Source organism: Varroa jacobsoni, unplaced genomic scaffold (genome assembly GCF_002532875.2).
Source record: "Varroa jacobsoni isolate VJ856 unplaced genomic scaffold, vjacob_1.0 scaffold_118, whole genome shotgun sequence".
Taxonomy (NCBI): domain Eukaryota; kingdom Metazoa; phylum Arthropoda; class Arachnida; order Mesostigmata; family Varroidae; genus Varroa; species Varroa jacobsoni.
Window position 1 is genome coordinate 45,221 of NW_019213020.1, and position 24,058 is coordinate 69,278.

Here is a 24,058-nt window from a genome sequence, read left to right on the forward strand (position 1 = left end):
ATACGTGCGGAACGCATGCCTAATTTGATTGAAAGCGTTAAGGGAAGCTTTTACTATATAATCGTATGATTGTTGAAATGCAACAGTATTGGTCTTTCTTTATTTAGATATCTTTTACCCAATAACCTATGAATCTTCATATCACCTGGTATATGTTCAATGATCGTTTAAGATTTTGCATAGTGACATTTATGCCGATGCTCTAGACGCCTGTAATTTACCATTACAGTAGCACTCCTTATCCACCGTGGAGATTCATAAATCAGCGCCTAGAAATCTTTCTAAATGAGTACTTTATGTGTTGTCCCTTGATTATCGGTTGCTTGATTACGACCTTTACTCACACTATATCAATTTGGAGAACGCTGAAAATAACTAGGAAACGTAGAACAAGCATGTGCTATCTCAGCGACTTTTTTTTCGTATCAGTCTTTTTTCTTTTATTTCCAACGTAATATAAACGCAGAGATTTGTATCGCATATAATAGTGATTGATTCGCGACTAATAGAAAAGCTTGCCTAGTACATTGCAGGACAAAGTTCCTAATAATCATCAAATAATCTAGAAATGCTGCAATTGTAGAATAATGCAATTAACTACTGCACCATTTTACAACGGAAGTACACCTGTTCAAACTTTTTATGATGTTCATATGTTATTTTAATGGCATATTATGAAAGAAAGCTATCTTCAGTTAGGGCAAAAAAGCGACACCTCAATCATCTCAATACCATGTTCTTTCCGAGAAACACTGTAGTTACTAAAATGTCGAAGAGCCATCAAAAGCTTTCACAGACCCATACTGGTGGGTCAATTGGGGTAAAGCTGGTCCCGGCTATTTTGATTCTAAACATCAGTAGGCGCGAAAATACGTACTGGTAAATGATTCAATATAATTTGTCCATACAAACCTTAAAAGGTTTTATTAACCGCTGCGGACACATTTCACTACACATTTTCTGGTCAAATAAAAGACTCTATGACCTAGAAATGTAATGCGTTACCATTTTAGGACTAACCGGCTAAATACTACATATAAGCCGTATGTGTAGTTTTTTGTATGTTGTTCTAGCGGTAGCAGACAGTCCAACCCTAAAAAACTCCGCAGCCGTTGGTGCTTGTAACAATTCTGCACTGTGGTTTAAGTGCTATGGCACATCTGGAGTTAATAAAATACGAATTAACTAAAAGTGAAGAGTAGTCTGTCTGAATTCCGCGCGTTCTCTCCCTTTTCTTTTTCCCATAACTCTAATAGCTATCCTAGACGTCATATAATATGGACCTATGCCGCGATTACTCATCAAGCGACTAACTAGGCTTTTATCGTTTTTTTCCAGCGACCGCGGACGCATTTACCGGGGATTTCTTTTTATTCGAGAGTATGTTCGCACACTTCGGAATATGACGCTCAGCCGCTCCCTCGTTGAATTTTCGGCCGCAGTGGGGACACTGGACGTAGTCCGGGTTCTCGGACGGCGGTGGTGGTGGTAAATCACTTAACTTTCCGCCGTTAGCTAAATAATACTGAATTTTCTTCGCTTCTCGGATATTACGGAGGAACTCTTCATGCTTTGCGCGCCAGTTTGACTTTTTCACCTGGAATCAGGCCGAACGTATCGGATGAAAGGATTAGAAAAGGAATAGTATCGGAAATGAAATAAATATCTAATCTTGGTAAGGCCTACGGGGGCAATCCGGAGCTGCAGCTCAATGATGCCAATGCTAAAACAACTGCTAACGATTTACAAAGCTGTATGACTGCCAAAGGTTAGATATGAGGCAAGGAAAATTGATAGAAAAAGAACCGAGGACGGACAGCTTTTTGAAAGGCAAAATTGCAAACTTGAGAAAGCTGCGTTTCTGTGGTCTGAATCACATATACGAAACAAACTTTACCAATGAAAACAGTAGCTCTTAGGCTAGCACTAGTGCTAAAGCGTTGATCTGCCAGTTGCATCCTTCGATAGCTGGTGCCGAAATAAGCCTGTATTGATCCCGACGATGCTTCTGTTTCGCCCTTTAAACCATCCCAGACAAGCTTTAAAAATGAAAACATGAAAATGTCTTTTCATGTACTAACCGGTACGTCTTTCTTGTGAGCTCCTGTGCGAATATACGACTCCTGTTCGGTTCCTGCTGTCCTCATCTTAATGGCATTGAACACCTTTCTAGGCCTGTTCTCGATTTTTCTACACACTTCGCGGTGTTTATCTAGGCGCTCCGGTAAAAAGCCTCGCTTACAAATATCACACCTGCATAGAACAGAAAGTGTCACTCACGAAAAATTAAGTGATGATTGTTCTATGCCGGTGTGCATAAATCATTTGAGTCAGACTCAAATTCAGTGCAACTAATGGTATAGGCCCTAAAATATTACAGCGTTCTTATAATTTAGAGTACGAGGCAAAAATCAGTAATAATAATAATAATGCATCACCTTAATATATTTTTTCTTAGTTTGGTATGGATGTTTTCATAAAACATTTAAGAAAATTTGCCTACTTAACACACGCTGAACGCTTTTCAAAGGTGAAATGAAAACTAATATGTACCGAACGCATTCCGGGGGTATAGGTCTTTCTTCAGGGGGTAGTACCTCATTTAAAGGCATATTGTTCGATTTTTTTGAAAGCGGATTGGGCAAAGTTGCTCGAGACTTCGACGTTGCCGAACCGCTATTAGATTTGGAAGCCTTAGTTCTCAATGCTGGCCCGTTGTGATACGAGGAAGAGGAGGATATCGCTGTGCCTCCTCGGACTGGGGTTCTGCTTGGTGAATCTCTAGACGGTTGTACGGAAAATGTTGTTGACGAGTCCATTGCACGTGAAGGACGTATAGGCACTGAGGGTCCGTTGGCCTGGAAGCAAATGGATCATGAAGATGAAAGCATAGCGGTGGTGGTGGTAAATCACTCAACTTTCCGTGTGATTCGAATGGCAAGAATGTGAGAGGAGATGTATAAGAGATATTCTAATTAAACTTGTTTTTATATTCTTAATTGCGAGTTCTATCGATAGAATTTCTTTAAAGGATTGTATTAGAATAATGCAAACTAGAGTCAACAAAGTGTACAATCGACCTCATCTTATTTCCATCGATTGGTTTCCACAAAGGGATGCTATCTTGCGTTGTAATAGACAGCATATCTTTTTTACTAGCGAATGTTATTCCGCGCAAAAATACGTGGGGGACGGGGGAGCATGCGCCTGTGAAAGCTGTTTAGGTGTTATCTCATGTCCGATGTGTACACGAAAGTACATAACTAAGCAATAGCTTTCCCGACAAACTACTTCAAAAGAGAGGGGTCAAGTTCCGGGAGGGAAAAGCTGCGATCGGGATGTTTATTGGCAAAAGTGCTCTGAAAGCAATCACGATTGAGACCTTCGGGAGTACACGCCGCCCCAGCAAAAAAAGTGCGGTAAATAGCCCTTTGAATAGCGTTTGACTTATTATTGTTGTAGTTATGACAGATTCATGACTATTGTAAGATTCAAAAGATGATAGGACTTGCAAATGCAGCTGAATATCGTTGTCAGATAGAGGATATTGGTCCTCTATATCGGTGACTTGTAAAGGCTGGACATTCGACATGGAAAGCCCAAAGGAAGTATAGTAGCTAGAGCATAGCGACGACCGTACATAGACATCTACTACACTGATGAAATTATACTGTTTGGCGAAATATTCATACAAGAAGTATATCCGTAATAGACACCAAAACGCCCCACACGATCATAATAACTAATGTACTATGCTACTTGTATTCTCAAGATGTTCGATTACCTTTATTTACTTTAATCTCCGGCTATTTCTCGCGCAAAAACCTTCAAAGAAGCGCTAATAGAGCTAAGTAGAATTGATGTGCAGATCATTGTTTACCCGACTCCGTTGGAAAAACTACTAGAAACAAGTACCCGAGTCATAGCTATGGCTTGCGCCCTTTCAACTGAATGTATTTCAAGATAATTAAGAGTAATTAACATAATCCCATAAAATGCTGTTAATGCAGATCAAAGAACCCATGCAGATTTGACAATAACAAGAAAAAACGTTCGTCTTAGATTTGCCTTTATCTGTAACGGCCACACCCTGGCTTCGTTCGGGTGACCGCTGTCCACTTCCGAGATCAAACAATCCGGGAAAGCAGATCTAAAGCAGGACAAACACCTATACAAATGTAAATGTGCTGGAAATGGTCAAACCTAGATGTAATTCGAAAACAAAAAAAAAGAATGGTCTCGACAAACTTCGTTATATTTACGTCTCACTAATGTATATAGACTGACTTGGTTCAAAGTACCGTTTGTGGTACGAACAAATACTAACATCTTGTAGGACTCAAGTAATAACGTCATGTATAGATATACGTTATTAGAAAACAGGGTCGATCAGCTAATTTGAAAGTTTCTTTCCGTTCCTAAAAATAAAGTCAATAAATTTTTAACCCTTAACTACTGGTTTTATTTCAAGGTTGAACCTCCAGCTTTAAAGTAACATCAATTCAGAATTATTAAGATCACAGTTAGCGTTTAAATACGAACGCACCAAACGACTTTCGGCTGTTGGCTTCTTAAGCTGATTCATTAGCAACATCATTCATTTTTAAAAATGTTTAAGTTCCAGCAAAGATTGCATAGTGGGCAGGCTGTGTCGACTGTACTCTTTACATGCGACTTAGGCGTTAACGCTGCTTTTTTGCGGGGTTGAGATCAAAGAGGCGCATACAAGACTCTGTCACCTTCGCTGTTGCTGCCGTCAAATAACTGCAACTCAATTGACAGGGATTATGCAGAAAGTTGGAGGGGAATCCGAATTTCGAGGGATTTGAGAAGATTAGAAGCACATATTTACGTCTAATTACTAAGAAACTCAGAATAGGCGGCAAGAATGACAAATTGCCCGTTTTCTGGAGCGAGAATGTTATCAGCTAACTCAGAAAGTTCGATGCACAAACGAGAGCTAGCCATCCAAGAGTTAGAAAAAAAAAAGATACAGAAACAAGGAATGTGCCTTCCGTATAAACTCAGTAAAAGTATCATTGGGAACCGATTACCTGTCTGTTGTTTGCTGCAGCCTACTCGACAGGACAGGAAGACACTTCGATAAAAAATTATCATCGGCGCTAAAAGAACAGATATTGCACGATAATTTCGAACGCAAAAAAAAACTCCTTATAACGTTGACGTTTAGCTGTCTGCTAAGGAAGAGCATTCATGGGGAAAGAAAGTAGTGCTATGCATTGCCAGAATTTGATGTGGGTCCCTTACTATAAACTGCTCAAAGCCGGCCAGACTTTCAATGGAACTTCCTGCTTGCCTCAACTCATCAATCCAAGTAGAGAAATCCGGCGACATAAAGCGATATTGCAACATAATAGTTGATGATTTTACGCGGCAAAGGTAACTTGGAGCCTAAAGGAAAGTTTCCCAACACCCGACTCACTCGCCAAACATCGGCTTTTCGAATTACGAATCGTTTTAGTTCATGAAGCATATTTTGGCAAAAAGGCGATACAAAACGAAAGCAGGAATCAGGAGAACCGGTTGACGATTAGGTCATCTCTAAAAATGAAGGATACTATTATTAGGATTCGTATGTTACACGAACGCGAAGTGAAACTGATCAACACGAGTGCCACTCTTTATTAAAACATGCTTATTCTTTTAAAAGTTGTGCCAGTTCAAGATCAGCATAAAAAAAAAAAAAAAAACATTACTCATAGAACTAAGCAGTTGACGAATATGAAAATCGAATACCTCACAAACGCGGGGGCACTCGTGTTTGAAGTTTCATCTTGGAGAAAGCACACGTTAATTCTGTCTTTAATGTGTTAAACTGCCACGTGACCCCCGCCTATTTGTTTCTTTGTTTTCACATGCATGCGTCCGCATGCCTTAACGTTATTATCAAGTTTAGGAAATTATCGTTAGAAGTTAACGATAATTATAGACACTCTTACTTCGAAATCGCATCTGGTCGGAACATCCGCTGATTTCTCAGAGCAAGGTCTGCTATGGGTAAATCTAAGAAAAGCTGCAATTTGGGCATCACGGAGCGCGCCTCAGATCATCTGACGGAATACGTAACTAAGCGTAGGTGCCTAGTGCAAATGGTTGGTAGTACCTTGGGCGTGGCGACGGTTCGGTAGCCGGATTTTTGAGTATTTGACGGTGGGGTGAGATTGATGACGTTAAAGAGCGGCGGAGTTTTTTTTTGAGCCTGCCCAACAGGGATGGGTTATTTATTAGATATCCGCTTACTATAGTACTAGAGAAAAAAAATGCTTCAGCAGTAATATATAATACGTAAGACATTAGAATTATCGTTTAACCTAGAATATGAGTTGCACACTAATAAAATAGTTCGACATTTCTATTTTGCGATTCTACATGTTTTACATTAGATAAACATTTAGCCAGCTGTGATCAATTGTAAGGTACCTTGTATCGGTGCGATAATACAGGTAAATAATAATAAAAATAAAAAAAAAGTGAGGATTTCATTGTACGTCACCACGAAGATTCTCTTAGTTGGAATGGAAGAGTTAAATTGTTGACAGTTACATCTTTATATTTTCTTATATGACTGACAAGTAGTGCTGGGAGAAATCTCTATATAATAAAGTATTTTTCCCATTTAGCTACATCTTTGCATTTAGCAAAACTAACCCCGTTTACGCACATCCCGCTTAATTAATCTCTCTTTTTTTGACCATTCATCACGTTGCCATACAACATATGACCTGCTCCCTCACCAAATCGTCGACTGCTTTTTCGTTCATATTTGCTATACTCATATATATAGACTTAATTTAGTTGACGCTATCGAGCTGGGTAACTCTGCTATCGGGCTTGTGTACCTTAGTTCGAGGTTTAGTCATAAGAGTCGTTACCGTTGTACGAACAGTTCGCGTAGGCGTCGGCCGAGAAGCGGACGTTTTAGAAATCGAAGTGTTCCCATTCGTTCCGGGAAGCGTGGAGGTGCGTGTCGACGAAAATATTGGCTTTCCACCGTTTTTCTATCGTCAACAGCGCGTGCATTAGTCAGCGTATAAATATATCATCCACAACCGCATCCGAAGGAAAAATGTACGAAGGCAAAAGTTTCCAATAAGTAAATTTGTCTTTAGATAAATTCCTGCTTAAATCTTGTGTAATATCTAATTTTACTATGACTAAGTCAATTCACTGTTAAATAGATTGTATTGACGCCATCGTTTACGTGTATAGGACGGGTGTAACTGGCTTTGACACGATTATGTATATAAGCAGGCCTATGCTGACGCCGTTTTAACAAAGCATGCAGGAACTACGATATTTAATATTTCTTTAGACGATGATAATTAGAAGCTTGTTAGACATACTGCCACTACCGACTGAATGCAGGAACAGCAACAGTTAACAAAAAAAAAAAAAGATCTCTATAAGCTAATGAGATTAGAATCATGCGAAACGATAGGTAGATAATGTTATACTTACTGCCGCAGCATCCTTCGATGGCCTTGTGCTGTGTGAGCTAGCTACATTATTTAAAGTGGATTTACTGGACAACGGTTTAGTTGTCGTTGATGATCGCACTTGAGGAAGTGTCTCTTCAGATCTAGTACTGTATTCCGTGCGAGTGATGACAATTCCTGTAGTCGTTGTGGCTCGAGTGGAAGGTGCCGGGCGTGGAGGACAGGGCGACGAGGATCCCTTGGTCGCTGTAAGCGTTGCCGACGGGCGAGGAATTATGCCTCCAGCACGGCGACTCATAGCCTGAAAATGGTATTCGTATATTTCGCGTATATAAAGCATTTCTATAACAAAGCCTAAAGACTGCCAGTCACGGACGAAGGTTTTGTTTATACTGGAACCTGCATACAGTATGTAGATAGCAGTTTCATATAACTGGCAGGCGACTAAACTACGATAGGACGCAATGCGACTTCTCACCACTTATACGAGAACCGGGTCTGATGAAAATAAATCTCCAGTTTTAGGCCAATCAAGGACCAACCGCTGGCCGCTCATTAGCAGAATATTACAAAGCCTTTCAGTTGTTTATTGACTAAATATCGTAAGTTAAATGATCTCGGCCAGCTAAGTAAAATGTGCCGCGTGATTGCTTAAAAATTCGAGCCATTTATATAGCTTCAACGACAGCTATACTCATGAATATCAATAGTTTTTCCAAAAAACTAGTCCATTTAATCACCTACAATTTGAAAAGTCTATTAATAACGTGCGGTAACGCGCACCGCCTGTCTTACAATGATACTATAGTTACACTTGCAGATGTTAGGTACATACTTGATGGGTGTTACCCGGGGCACCGTTTGATTATTGCTGTACGCTGATTAGTGAGGAAAATATCAGCAGTAAATTGTAAAATTTTTTGACTTAGATGCGACAACACTCGTGGCTGTCGTTATAATGCTGTTTAATAACGGTGTTTTTAAACTCTATCATCAATGCCAAGGAAGCGTTACAGCCATCGCTTTCGGCCCCATTTCTAAGCATCAAATTTACATACAGGCACACGTAGAGCATATCGATTCAGCTCAACGCTTCAATGGTATCAGGACCGTCCTACATACACCTTCGCGTGAAAAAAAGAATATCATTCGGTTAGGACAACTAAACCCACTAACAAATAGCTCAATCTAGCTTCTGCGACTTCATCACACAGATTCCTAATAAGTAATGAGGACAATCTTCCCAATAAATCGCATTAACACAGGCGCTAGTAGCGTTAGTAAATTGAGTTTGTGAAAGTAAACAGTAGCCCTTTCGTTCAGGAAGCAAAAAAAGAGGAAAAGTAAGGCTAAAAAACTTTACAATTCCCGAATCATGAATTCTATACAGACATCCATATAAAAATCAGGTGTCGACGGGCTGTTACGTATACTCGTCCAGAGATAAAAATTAAGATAAATTACCCGTAGAACGTTACGACGTAAGCTACTGCCGGAAAAACCTCTATCAATATTTAATGAAGTGTGTTTTAAGTCTGCCAAGAAAATTCGCCGTATTTTGCCTAAATAAGTCTTCTTCTAGGATATATATATATATATATATCCTAGAAGATATATCTATATCTTTTTCTATATCTGAAACACTGCTGCATGTAATTCTAGCGTAAATGCCGGTCGGCGTAAGGATTAATGGAAACAAGCCAGTATGATAGAGCACTTAATAGAAAGACGTTTGCATATGAGAGATATGACTGAGATTTTTGTCGTCGACTCGTTGAGTAGCTGAGCAGAACCAACTAGCTGGAATCGTGATCATATGGGACCAAACGGCCTCCTTGTAACTGGCCCACCAGAGCGAACAGGACTGCCTAACTGTCCTCTCTGCAGCTCTCATTATCAGAGTTTTTAAGGCCGGCGAGTCTGCGGTTCCCGGACCACTGTTATCATGGTCATAAGGCTAACGGACGCGAACTATCGTTTAAAATAACGAACCTTTTCGGTACGGCCAATAACCCGGTTCTGTTTGTACATGCCAAATTAGCATACTTGACATGAGTAAACGCGTTGACTCGAAATTCTTAAAATAATCATGCGTGGTAAAATAATAATAATAATAAAATGACCGTAGTCAAGTAATGCATGTCGTAACATAGCGTGGGCAAAGTCGCCCTAGTTCCAGTGATATTGGCGTATTGATTTGCTTGTACGACGAATAGACGCCAAGATACGTAGTGAATAATTTTCGTCCTCCATGCGAGAAAAATGTTCCTCAGTAATTGCCAAAGCAACAGTACTAGCCGCGGTCGATATACCTTAATGCCGATGTCTCAAGCTTCCTTTCAACATAAGAAGCTGCGTTGCAATCATTTTTGCCCTTTATGGGTATGCATATAATCCAGGCACGGTAGCCTAGAATGATAGCACGAATCGACACTCGACGGTTTTGCCAACAAACTCAATGTGGGCCAGACAACCCAAGAGAATAATGAATCTAACTGAGTACAGCATTCGTATGTAGAATTTTTCCAAATTACTTCGAATCACTGTCGTGAAGCTGCCTCATTTATAAAAACTTAATTCAATCCGACGCCTTTGTATTTAAAGTTATCATGACTGTTCTAACATAAGTTCACGTTCATTTCGTCTAATGCTACATTCATAGTAACCATTGACCCGTTAAGCAACAGCTAGCTCCACGTTCAACGCGTACACTGACGTCGGCCGCCGTTGATTTCAGTAATTTTGGTCGACAAAACCTCGATCATTTGAAAAGGGGCATAGTTCTGCTGTGTCGTTTCAGAATGCCTGCCAATATTGTACAGGTTTCAAAAGTGCACCAAAGCTCCTCGGCTTTTTCATATATAACAACGCCTTTCATCGCACATGTGCGTTGCGTGTGTTGCAGAAATAAATCACGCATACTAGAGCTTCTGATGTATTTATATAAGGTCACTCGTTATATGGCTTGTACCACATCACCGTTTACACAGATCACACAGGTTCCATTACACAATAGCTATTGAGAGAAATCGACTTTTGCTAGAACCGAGTTTACTGCTACGTTAAATAATAGGGCATTCTATACGACGATGTCTTCTTTAATTAAATTGTGTTGCTACATAACAAGCTAGCCCACATAGATCAGCAGATAGCCCTCCAACATGTCCAAATACGCTTTTAAGACTCATAATTTTATTGCTACTAGCGTGAGCTACGCGCTATGGATTATATATTGCATTACGTGTAGATACAGAGCCATAAAAAGTCAAACTGGTAATTGTGTTGCTAAGAGAATATAGATCTTAAAGAAGGCGCGAGTCTGGTGTATGTCTATCGCCTATTGTTAGAAACAGGCTATTTGTATTTATAGGCCTTTAGACACTCGACTAATTTACCGCCAGCGGTCGCACTTGGCAGAACTTGAAACCAGCTCGCTCAGTTTCACCAGATCCCTTAAGTAAGTGCTACATGATTGAAAGCTGTCAAATTTACGTTTGACACAAACCTAACCTGGTCCTGCACATGTGCTTAGAGATACAGATAGACTATTTTCCTGTCCTATGGTTTACTAAGTGACTTACATCCACTACTTGCTCTGCTTGTTGGAAGCTGTTAACAAGTATTTTGTAAATCTTCACCCAAGCTTGAATCGATAGGTGATTCGGCAATACTCCATAATGGCCGGCAGCCAATTGGCTGCTGGCCACAGAGATATATGACAATATTCTTTTTCATCTCCAGTATTTCCGGTAGACAAACCAGGCAAAGCAAATTAGCCGATCTGCTCTACGTCCTGCTCTCGTAAAAAGGAAGGGATTTTGCACCCTATGGGCCAGTTAGTCCATTGCTCGTGTCCGATCGATATAAGCGATATTTTATCCATTGGAGAGGAATTGTCGTAAAGAGGTGTTGGCTCGTAGCTAACGTTGTGGTCAACTAGCAACAGCTGTGGTATTGGTTACTTCAAATTTTTCGACTGCTTGCGGCCTCTCCCCTGCCGATGGCTCGCTGTTTATCTTTTCGTTTACGTCCGGTCTGATCACGTTCCCTGCCAGTCTTCCTATTGTTGACTAGCTAATGACCACAAAGCAAGCGTCTGTGCGGTCCTTTATAACTATATAGTGTCGTTTGTGCCGTCAAACTATTGCATTTCGCAATTATTCATTCCCCACATTGCCCCTGCTTTACGGCCCGAATCAGCTTCGTTTGCGGTAGTATAAGTGCAGGCGCCATTGCGCTTAATCGCAGCAGCGTACCTGTCGCGACTTTTCTAGTTGTATCGAAGTTAGCATTTATGGCAATCTAACTATCCCCCTAGCAAGCGAGAAAAAAACATTTGCCCCACTCCTTAGTCATTTCCGCTGACCTTCTTTACGATCGTACAGCGTCGATTCGGCCGCAGCACTATTATTGTACTAATGGTACTATAATACTAAATGTAGTGTCACTCCGGCAGAATCCCGTCCTTCCTGGCGTTTCTCGCATTCTACGATATAAGGTCGCTAGACCTGGCTAGCATAGCGTAATGCTCGGAGCATACCAGCAATCAAACGATTGTTTTGGCGGCTACTTCAAACACTTTCAGCCACACAAGCCGTTAGCGACGGCTGATCACCATTGCATCACGTTATGGCAGCAAAATGGCTGGTTCTACATCCCGCATCAACGAGGTGTTTACGTATTTAGATTTAGTTGCATCATTGTGTTCGCTAAGCATAGCGAACATTAATTAGCTTACTATGATATTCAGTTGGTGATGTGTCTTGGACGCCCAAAAGTCAACGGTTTCCTTTGAGTTAGGCCGAATAGGCAAAACATCGCATGTAGGATATAGCGGCACCACGGTTTTTCGACATCTGCCCTTCATTTCCACATTTAAAGGTAACATATAACAGGCTATAGTGTATCTGATTCTGTTATTAACAGGCCAGATCTGCGATATGCCCTACGATGACGTGAGATCTGTGTTTGTTATAGCAATGTACTCTAATCGTGTACCCACCAAATTTCTCTAGTGTGTAGGAAATAATAATAGGGAGCCAAGATGCACTGCTCCAGACTTCTGCAGTCGATTAATCGGCTCTTGCTTTAGACGACAATCGATTCACGAATTATAACAAAGCCAAGTGACAGGAGAATTCAACGAACGAACGACCGTACGGTATATCGTTTCGAAATGAATTGGACCGCTCTTGTCCTGCTATCCTAGAACAGTGTGCACACATCCAACGGCAGACCGTTATCTTATGCTCTAGACGTTACTGATTGCAATGGCGGCCACCTATAGGTCGCGATGGGACTTCCTGAACATAGTCAAATGACTACTTACTACATAATGAAAAATTTTTTTTCTAAGACGCTTCGATTAAAAACGGAATCCAGAAACAAAAGCAAAGCAAGAGAGAGCAATGAAATGAGGAAAAACAATGCTAAATAAGGCTGAATTGCTTTTCGTTTCGTGTACATCCATTCTATCAGAGTAGTGTGACGTAAATATGTTTTGCAATAGTCGTGTAACAATGTTCCACGATGCAAAGAAAAAGAGACAAACCATCTTTCACTCGCTCGAACGGATTAGTCTTTACAATGTCTGTGTACATGCGTGAAGTTCATGATGAATGAAGTCCAGTTCAACATGTTTACGTTAGTAGAACGGAAATCATCTATGGAAATAATAATATGGCACATCAGCTCGAGAACCTCACTTACAATCAATGCGCTCTTATAGATTACTTTGGCATATCATTTTTAGTCCGATGATACAAACGATAACCATCGTATGTTCAAAAAATATCTTGGATCACAATTAATTTCTTTGTATGCCTGGTATAAACCTATAAAAACTTGGACTGCACGTATGTGAAGCTTGTATTTGTGTGCACTAAAACGTTACTTAATGCGCAAGTTGTTGTCTTAATCGAGCTTAATACAGTCGTCTAACCTGTAGAACATTGATACCTTTTGATACGGTCAATACGGTTTGAGCTTGCTCTTAGTAAGTCCAAATTTAATGTTTTTAGATGATACAACAATACCGTCAATTGCATCTGCTTAGATAGCTAGACGTACGTACACGTACACGAAACCTTTCTCCCTTTCTTAAAGCTAGCCGCCTTTCCAGGAAGAGACCGTGTCAGTCAATATGATCAGTCTGCTTTTTTCCTAAACCAATATGAGCCCTTTAAAAATGTATACGAGTGATGTCTCCTCAAATCGTTCTAGTGCATCATGTTTCTTATGGCACAGAGTCACTTTACCACTACTACTGAATGATTGTTATTATCAATGGTGTTATTGAATGTTAGAACGCTAAACTGATACGTATAAGGAAATTCGTCTCGCCTAGCCTATACGAAAGGCAAAAACGAGTTAAAATCAAACCGTACAGACTCATATTAGCTTTTCATATATATCTCTGTGTTGACACGTGATAAAGGTGTCACCGCTACGTATGTAGCGGCGCCACATCGAATAGGTTCTAGTTTGTATAGCTTTAATTTTATAGTCCTACTTTTGATAAATGAACAATCTGTATGCATTACTGATTCCATGAAGTAGTCGGTCGGGTTTTGCGGGCAGCTGCCGCCTACAAGAATATGGAACAGATATATGGATGAGAGAATATACATAGTCGCTGTTCACTCGAATAATCGCCCAGAGTGGCTGTCTGAGTACTTTGTAAACATTGACCCTTCAGACTCCCGCTCTGAAAACCCGTTACTGAACCATATCTGATTGTTCGAACAGATGCAACGGTTGGCGCCAGGTCGTCTGACCACAACTGCGTACGCGGTTTTTACCGTAGACCGAATGTTATATGTACTTCTAGAGTACATATTTCCTATTTTCGATGCCATTGACAATATTAAATGTTCTTCTGCATTTTCGCTGATCATTATCATCGACCGATTTGGCAGCGTCATCGCTAATAAACAACAAACAAGAGTGCCGTACGGAACTGCCTACATCAGGAACGTTCCTGGCACATGTAGGTGCTCGCTAATTTCGAAAAGTGTTCTTGTCTGATGTACCACGTTGTCGATTTCTTGTTCTTCTATCTAGCTGGTACCACACCTACTTGCTTTTAGCTGACAATGTCCTGTTTAAGTAACGTGTTCTGCGTGAAGAACATAACATCTGCGTTTATGTAAGCACTATATGCGCATTCTTATCGTTAAACGTCAGAAGCCTCCAACTCCGACTAGTTACTGGCGCTCAGCATGAAGGGAACCCGTAGGTGGAGAAAGTGTCGAATCCAAATTCAAATTTTAGCCTAGGATGAGGCGTACGTGTAACCACTAACCCTCGAGCTCACGCCCTATTGTTAGTCTGATGTACGGTCAATATCTTTTCAGTGCCTTGCATTAGGCAACTGCGTGCAAAGCAGAGCCCGATGCCTGTAGACGCAAAGCTAACGCGACGCGATTACTCATCGTTGTGATTGATAGAATACGACTTCTATCCAAGGTCATTTTACCACTGGTTAACACACAATGAAGAAAGTACTAACGAAGAATCGGTGCTGACACAGTTCTATATATAAACAGATTTTAAAGTACAAATCGTTCGTGACCGTGTTCACATTGTTTCCGTTTGGCATCCGACAGCAATAATAAATCGGTAAGAAGGCGAACTTAAAAACGTGTAAAAATAGCAGTTCCACAAAAAAGGGACGCATTTAATAGATACGCGAGCAACGTATCTAGATACGCCTATGTATTTAGCGAATAACGAGGTGGTGCCTCTATGATGCTCGATTCACATGGGACACCAAATTTGCGTTCTGTTAATCAAAATATGCTTGAAAACTCGTTCGTATCAAACGGCCGAACCATTCCTCATCCGATTAGGAGCCTTGGGTGTCTTTTTTCAACTATTAGGATAACATAATCGTTTTTGAATGGAGCTATTGAACAACCGTATTATATACCCAACTACACATGAGCCATACTAGAGGATTGTATACACAAAATGCGAAGTCATATTATAGCTAAGTAAATACCCAAGATAATTGTGCTCTATAATCGATTTTGATTAAATCTGCTACTCACTGATGCAATTTGAGAGTCACAGGTAATATTACTTTTTCTTTTTTTATTATTAATAGGGTATTATAACTAGAGATAATAGGAATGAATAATATTATTAATAGGATATAATTTAACCACGAACTAAAAAACTGACGTTAGATTTGGTACGTTTAACCTGCAAGTGCGTCAATAAATAGAACCAGATAAATATTTAAAACCCCTCGGTGGCTGAGAAGGTTAAAATGAGCTCATTGAAGATATAAAAATTTGTCGTTTAGCGGAATTCGCTACCTTGAATGCTTCATCTGAGCTGGACTGTTTTTATCAAGTTTTGTAAAACCAGTTAGTTATCCAATGTACATGGTATGAAAAACAAATGTATGGTATTCACCAGATTCAAATTATCTACTGAATTCAATGAATGAGAACTACATAAGGCGATACTTCAAAACTAGGTCACCTCTAGCTAATGGTACAGCTTTTCAATCTAATAATACGGAAGACTTCGTAATTATCTTGCTTATATGGAGTTTAATTTGGGGCCCAGTGCGTCGGCTGCTCATGAGCAACAGAAAATGTAGCAAATTGCAAACATTTACAGGCCGTCTGGTAAAAGCAGATTCATTACGGATACAAATTTTTTAAAAATACATCTTTTTGATGTAGATAATACTTTTCCGAACTTTAAATGACATATAAGATTTCTGTGCGAAGAGCAGAATCCATTATAACTGGCAGAAAACAATTGCGGCTACCATCGTGCGTTTGAAGGCGCTATAGGTCACGCGGATAATCGTTGAGGAAAACACCTCAGTCGTGAAGGCCACCCACGCCAAACAATTCATTTGACAAAGAACACTCGAAGAGCTAAAACTGTTATACTGATAGACTGGACGATGATGGCAAGAGGCTGAACTGCTAACAGAGAAATCTGCCGCCGTAACAGATGCGGATGAAATCGAAGAATGAAAATAACGCAGGTTGACAAGCCGGACAATCGCTACGGCTGCTGCTGCTGCAGGTACTTCAACTGCGCGATTCGACACGCCTTAAACAATATATTGAGATAAATCGATATTGATATGTGAAAATGTGCTACGTATTTGTTGATGATCCGCTAATGTTGTTATGGAAATTACGCTTCTTTTGTAATGTTGATATCTACTGATTGTTATCACCTGTACGACCAATATAATACGCCCCATGTGTCTGGAATTAGTTAACAAGGGGCACAGCAGTAGCAGTGAATTGTAGTGACAAAATTACGATTGTTGTGTAAATGACTTTATTCAATAGTTCCGCGTTTTGAACATCGAATCTTCCGGTTTGTGATACCAGCTGTTGTTACCTAAGAATATATAGGGAAAAGCCGTGTTTATATAGGCTAAATGGTTAGTTTCTGACATTATAGAGCTACAATAAACGTGTGAAGACAAACGAGCAACAAGTGTTTTCTTCACTGATAACTCGAAAGACTTTACCATTGCTTAAATCTGACCCGAAGTATCGCTGTCAACTATAAATTATCGCTGAGCACTTTTCGAATTACTCGAACAGAGCAATGTTGGTCATTTAGATTATAATCGCAATACGTACATGTCTGTCTTGACGTAATTTTGTACACAAAATAACAATTTCTAGTCTAGGGGCGAATTTCGTGTGACCTCAACACATGAAGGCTAAGTACCGTTCTGAGTCTCCAAGCTCCCGACACATCTGTTTACTAAGATACGTGTTGCACACGCTACTATGGTATCGGTTGTCTTGCTCTAGGTGCTGTGGTCTTCGGTTGGTACTTCAGCACAACGATGTCCTCAAATACCAACGAAAACTGGAATCAACAGAATTCGTAGCTAGATCAAACTTACTTTAAGTTTAGTGACGGAACACTTTGATACTCGGTAGACCAGTTGACAATAATTGTTTTATAGATAAAAATTTGTTTAACTCACGTTTTTCGAAGATAAAACGCTCTCTTGCAGTTATCTTAGGCGGATTACTAACCGGCTCACTCGGTTACAAAACGCGCACAAGCGAAGGGTATTAAATCGACCGTTTCCAGCATAAGAACAAAACTTCAAGCTTACTTTGCTTGCCCAGCTTGTACGAGCGCTCGAAACAGTGTCCTTCGATGAACTACCATTAAGAAGTAGGCTACCCATAAGCGACACGGGTTGAAGAACGTCGAAATACACTGTCCGACAGCTGGACGATCACCCGCTGCTGGTCGTTGTATACTCCCAAAAATGGTTCCCCACAGCTACTATAGCAGCCGTCGATTTAGTGGGCTCGTGTGTCTTCGCCTTGGAAAGAGCAAGGAGAGCAAGCGAGAGAGAGAGAGGAAGAGGGAGGGAGAGCGAGAAAGTTGGCGAGCAGTTGGAGCGAAAAACAGAAAACATGATAACCTCTCTCTCTCTCTCTCTTTTCGCACCGTCCTTTTCCTCTGCTGCTGCTGCGGCTGCTGCTGCGCCTCACGCTCGGTAGCTGGTGCGACGAAATGCACAACTACACACGGTGCAGAGGGATGAACTCGGCGCGGCGACGCCACAGCGTCAATAACGATAACAATAATATAAACAATCCGGACCAAATGAGCGAAGAACGAAACTGCATTATAAGAACGACCCCGTAAGTTGGCTATTTACAGCTGTACAATCTTGAACAGATACAGCGAACGCTCGACCGTGGTTGCGATCGGGCCCGGCGTTGTTTCAGCTTGATGTACACAAACCCGATAACACCACCAAAAGCGTCTGGTGACTTGCCGGCTGCGCGCGCAAGTATCTCCGTCGTATGTTGTTATCGATTACATCCCAACTGGCGTACAATGAAACAAAGTCGATAAAGAGGTTTACAGTTGTAGGACGCTACTGCTGATGCTAGTGCTAGCAATTCTTCTGTCGACAGAGCGGTCTGAAGCAACGCCCGTACTAAACACAAAACTTTTATTTAGTAACACCAACTCTACAATAAAGATATGATTAATAGTTGTATGTACTGTAGTAGTTGTTTGTGGCACCGGCTTAACGTTAGTGACAACGCCGCCGTCGCCGCCGCCGCCGCCGCCGCCGCTGCTTCAGTTGCTGTCTGATGAAAAGAACGAGCGCAAAAATCAATGAAAGGACAAGGAGATACGATATTACAACAACAGCGGCTGCGGAAGAGACAAACGAAACTGGTGACGACGAACGCGTGGACGACGCAGCGAATGATTGACACTGTGGGAGGCCCTCTCCACCCTGGCAAAGTTGATTCCGCGTTTATACGCTACGCTACAATACATCGTGAGGCCGATTCAGAGAGGTTCGCTCAATAGCAACGGTGAACGTTTATCGTAGTCTGAAAATCAGTCGGCTTTGGCACGGCAGCTTACGAAACGGCAAAATAGCGTTATTCTATCTAGCCGGGCAGTGTTTAACCGAAGCAGCAACATACAACTTTCCACTTCCAAAATTAGAATCGAGATAAATAGGGCACACATGTACCACTGCGACAGGAATAGAATAGTAGTATCTAGCGAAATCCGGAAAATAAATCGTCTCATCAACCTTGCGGGACTATAATGGTTCATCCTCGCCTCTTGGCTTCTTATAATCCCAAGCCTTCGAGTAAACCTTTTTTAAAAGCGAAACTATTCCTCTTTAGTGACCTAATGTACTGACTGCTTATTCTCGTCCTTTTCTTTCGGCAACGCAAGAAAAGATCGCTTCCAAAGGTTAGAGTGAAAAATATATTTGTCACCCAGCTCAGAGACGATTTTGTTTTGCATTGGATTTATCTTTGCCATATTAACTAAAGTAAATGCTAGAAAAGTACAGCACGGCATTGAATTGCCCATATTATAGTTAGCTGGGTAGAACCTATACGCACTAAAGCTCAAGGTGAACCTTTGTCTGCGCATGTTCTTTTTGGATAGAAAAGCTCATTGAACTCAGGCCAGCTACGAGTATGACGCTCGTTTAGGCAGATTTTGATTAAATACAAGAAGTTACTTCTCTTTCGAAGGTACGCTCGAAGATTATAAGCCTAACCTGCATTTAAAAGTGGTATAACTTATTCGTGGTACGCAAAAACAAATTCATCTGAATAACTGTAGTGACGTTCAGACGAATCCGCTAGCGCGGTCCGCATCGACATGTCGCCTAAGGCAACACGCATGTTCGAAGGCACGGTGAAACTTTTGGTATTGGATGACAACATGCTTTCTCTAATTTTCTTGTGATATATAATAACGCAACAAGCCATTCCCGAAACAAAACTCTTACCGATTCAGTTTCGCCAAGTGTTCTAGCGTTTCGGGCTGTTTCAGACTTGGCTGATTGTTATTGAAACTGGCTGTGCAAAGAAGCCGGCTGAAGAAACTTCTGACTTCAGTGGTACAGATGGCACGAGGCGAACTGCCGCCATGGGCCACTGCGTCTCCACGTTAAACCTAGCGTCCACTAACAACCTAATAACTCATTTTGTAACATTTCGTGTTCGACGTACCCTTTCGTCGCGTCTATCCAGGCGTATATTTATCTATGCTTTTTAACTGGATGCGCATATATCTGTCGATAGATACATTTAGACAGAAGGAGGTATTCGGCTTCCTATGTGAATTTATCGTAACGTATTTTTTTCATGTATGTATTGACACATATAGCTGCAGACTTCACTATTTAACTGAAAAAACTTAAATCATGTAGAGACCATGTATGCGCGCAATTGAACCCTTGTACTTTCTAGCCAATCACGCTGCTCTTTATCACACATAGCGACTCAATAGATATCTGATTTTAGTGTCAAAACTTGGATAAATTAAATCTCACGACATGAATAAAATTGTATGTTTGTTCTGATCAGCGTTTTCGTTGACTGCACCAATGTACACATGTACTCAAGCGTCTGCATGCTTTACCGAAACAGAAAAAATTATGTTGTACGCGCGTTGCTAAGTGTTTGCTTCCGCCGTGGTTTATCATTTATTGAGTGTTTTATTTTATTGAGTTTAATTGACATTGTTCGTTGTCCCATGTCTGCTCCCTGGCTGACTTCTATCGCAGATCTACCGCTTAGACATACGCAGTTGTATAAGGCAATAAATAACCGGTGAGCTGCTTGCATCGATTGACTAGACATCCTAGATAACCTGAAGGCAAAAGGTTTATTCTAATTAGTACTCTGGCAAACTATGTTTACTGTCGCTGTTGTATTACAGCTGATGATATTTGGTTATATAAGTTACCTGACGCAGAGAAATTATGTGAGCACCTACTAGGGATTGGATGCGTGGCTTTTAGTTAGCTTACCGATTAATAATAGCAAAGGAAAAGCTTCGTCTGCAGTAATGATGATACACTGGCGCACGAAGCAACAGATAGATTGTTTTGCGTAAGCTATGTAAAAAAAATCGACTTCCGATAAAATTGATGATTAAGACCCAGTCACATTTAACTCAAATTGGATGGCCTATAACTCCTAATTGGATATATGCCTTAAGTTTTTACCGACAGTTGGAGCTAGGCAATTAGTGCAAGCGGTGACTAACTTTATAACTATCACGTGGACACCCGTATGGTCAGCTTCACTAACTGTGCAATATTTGTTATTGCCTAGCAGCCAGGTGTGTCGATACTAAGGCCTAGTCCTATGGAAGCACAGCTTTTAGGAGCGCCTGGCCCATCTCCTTAGCTAATTTCACTGCTTACTTCTTAACAAACTTTTTTCTTTCCTTTCTAACCGCTCAAGCCGTAGAACTAAGCGGACTATTCTAACAGAGCAGTCATAACTCATCCGCACTAGAACTGATATGTGCCGTGTATATGTGACATCAGACGACAACAAATCTGCAAAGTTGTACTCAATGATTAACTCTACCTATTATTTTTGTTCTTTCTCAATTTCGCCCAAAGTTTACTGGAGCTGTTTTGTTAATGATCATTCTAATCTAAAGTCAATAGCCATCAACTAATCTCTTATATCAGCCTTCAACTAGACGAAAGAACTACAATCAATATTCTCAACGCAGCGATGTTTTTCCGTTCAGCTCTACGAATCGTCGAGGTGATATTTGTAGGCTCAGTAGCTTTGCCGGCCTTTGCCGAAGAGTTTTCTTCGAAGAAATTTCAACCATGCAAAGGCATGAGCGATTTAAACCTTCGCGAGCGTCAGAAAGCTACAATGAACACGCTTAAAATAGCAACAAAGTGCGCTCCCTATGTCCTGCAGTTTCTAGGTACGTCCTTCGAAGATTGCGGTCTTACATATATTGACGTCGCGCCGTTAATTACGAAACTGTTTTGCTTCGGACAACAGGTAAAACATACTACAGATTCGAATCCGGCATAAGCGCCATTCATACGTTATGCCGAAGCGATCACAAAATAACTAATAATACTACTCTTCACAAAGCGAACTCTCAAATAGTTGACAATATTGCGATAAGATAATTAATCATCTCTGTAAATCGTAACGAGTCCTCGAAACGATTATGAATGTTGACTATTTCATTAGATGAGATAATTTGCTTTGCTATACTACTTAGCCCCTGCTCCTCCCCGCTATATTCCGTTGTTATTATACTATAAAATGTCGGCGAGAGGCTTCAGTTTACTGAAAATCTTCAGACTCAGATACCAAACAGATAAGCGCCGCATCTGCGGTAATAAATTTAGCATTTATTTGACGAAGACCGCTTCTTTTACTGCATGTTATTAACAGTTCAGTTCCCAATCCATCGTTCTGCTTTTCTAAATCACAGCTCAGCGGCGTGCAGGAATGCAACCTACAAAATATCGCTGTCTTCTGTCTTTTTTTTTCTCAGATAATTTTCGGAATATTGGGCGACGAACGAAACATACTATACAAGAACGTCACGCGAGAAACCTTCTACCAGCATGCGATTGACCTTATAAAAATAATCAATGGAGTCTACCCTACGATGAAGCATCACAAAGGCCAAACGGTACTCTCAGTCCCTGGCTCTTTACTCACTGACTACCTTGCTACCATGATGAACTGCTACACAAACAGTACGAAACTTCCTTTTATTAAGGACCTAAGGTATATCCTGTTTATGGGTGAAAGCTTAAACAAGCATTTCATTCAAGTAATGAAGTGAGACCCAAAGCTGAAACCACCTAAACACAGCCGATAAAACTCCAGTGCCTCTATAACGGGTGTTGCCTACAACAAAACAATTTACATTTCATCTAATCAATTATTTAAGCAACTACATTTCAAAGGTGTACTCATATTTACGTATGTAACCTCAATTCGACTAATAAAATACGTATTTTATGTTGAACCTTATTGACAACGGGGTTTCTATCAATAGGTCGATTCGACTTTCTGCTAAAACGGATGCCGTGTACGTTATCTGATCTAAATAAAGCAAACACGGCATATTTATTATCCAACGCTTCTTATCTTACCGCTCTTGGTTACTAGATAAACAGTCACGATCGGTAGTGGCATTATCACTTAGATACATCACGGGATCATATAATAGCCATGACTTTTATGAAATTATTCCAAATCGCGAACGACAATTTTTTTTTGCTTACGATTATTCGGCTGACAATAGCTAGCTGGCTAGCGAATAAGCTACATATAATAGTTGTTTTTGTTATACCACTCCTATTTGTCTTATGTTATAAGGCTCTACGAACCTGCACCTACTGTCAAGTAACTTATATCGTAAACAATAAATTTCACTCACGGTAAATTGTGTGCAGAGCTCTGTTCATTGTTCAGCATATCATCAAATATTAGTATTAGCATGCTAGCTAATGACCGACTCATGAAAAAGCGTTAATTACAGACAGTGCACTCGAAGCTTGATGTATCTAGTTATGTGAAGTTTCTTAGAGAATGTGCGGCTTTGTCAGAGGTTTACCCTTCCGGCTTTACGATGATTACTTCTGCAAGTGTCTGGAACCACTTCAGACTAATTCAGATATCGGGGTGGGCTATTTACGCGCGCTGTAACAAAGCCCACTTTGCTATCTACTAGATGCGAGCACTTGTGCATCGTCCAACGTCGACGATCACCACGTCACCGAGTGATCAGATTGTGTAACACGTGCGACATCACGAGAATTCTACTCAGCTGTTTTTCTTGCCGCGGCTACATCGAGTGAAAGAACGGCATTGCTGAGTCTCACCATCGTGACCTCTTCATATTCGAGGCTCAGCAGTGAGCTCTTACTATGAAAAGTAAATCGATGATCGGCTTGCACAACGATAAGCGATTATACGAATCGATCAAATTCGCAAGACGATTGTTCATTATAAAGTCAGCTTGCAATTGCAAATAATCTTTTCCGGATATCTACATTTGCTCTAGCACCCTATGGATACCAAAGCAGTTCTCTACTGTACTTATGTTGCTGAGGAACTATGTCATGCTTACTTAGCAACTGGAGAAACAGGCAGCTGCGATGAGCGTATCGATGTAAGGAAGTTCGTTAACAAATGCTGTATGGCATATACAGGACTTGTCGGTTTCAAATAGCAGACTTTAAAACTTCAAACTCTGAAAAAAATGAGCCAAGCTCTTGTTTGGATTTCTTTCCGATACTCAAATAG

General features: G+C 40.7%; 1 protein-coding gene and 1 long non-coding RNA gene across 8 annotated transcripts; one reads left to right on the plus strand and one right to left on the minus strand.

The window, feature by feature from the left end:
- Positions 1 to 398: 398 nt before the first annotated feature.
- On the minus strand, positions 399 to 18,281 carry LOC111266522 (uncharacterized). 7 transcript variants are annotated; one of them, XM_022844060.2, is made up of 7 exons: positions 17,440 to 18,281; positions 7,480 to 7,758; positions 6,861 to 7,019; positions 6,125 to 6,220; positions 2,554 to 2,858; positions 2,082 to 2,253; positions 399 to 1,597 (listed from the first exon to the last, which is right to left on the minus strand). In XM_022844060.2, the coding sequence occupies exons 2-7, from the start codon at positions 7,753 to 7,755 to the stop codon at positions 1,322 to 1,324; spliced, it is 1,284 nt and encodes a 427-aa protein (XP_022699795.1). In that variant the 5' UTR covers positions 7,756 to 7,758; positions 17,440 to 18,281; the 3' UTR covers positions 399 to 1,321. The 7 variants fall into 7 exon arrangements, with proteins under 7 accessions (XP_022699795.1, XP_022699819.1, XP_022699809.1 ...); XM_022844084.2 differs by having other exon boundaries at positions 6,906 to 7,019; positions 17,440 to 18,279; XM_022844074.2 differs by having other exon boundaries at positions 6,894 to 7,019; positions 17,440 to 18,276.
- On the plus strand, positions 11,806 to 22,781 carry LOC111266578 (uncharacterized). Its single transcript, XR_002684164.2, has 2 exons — positions 11,806 to 12,338; positions 22,293 to 22,781. It is a non-coding gene; the product is annotated as an uncharacterized LOC111266578 (long non-coding RNA).
- The last annotated feature ends 1,277 nt before the right edge of the window (positions 22,782 to 24,058 follow it).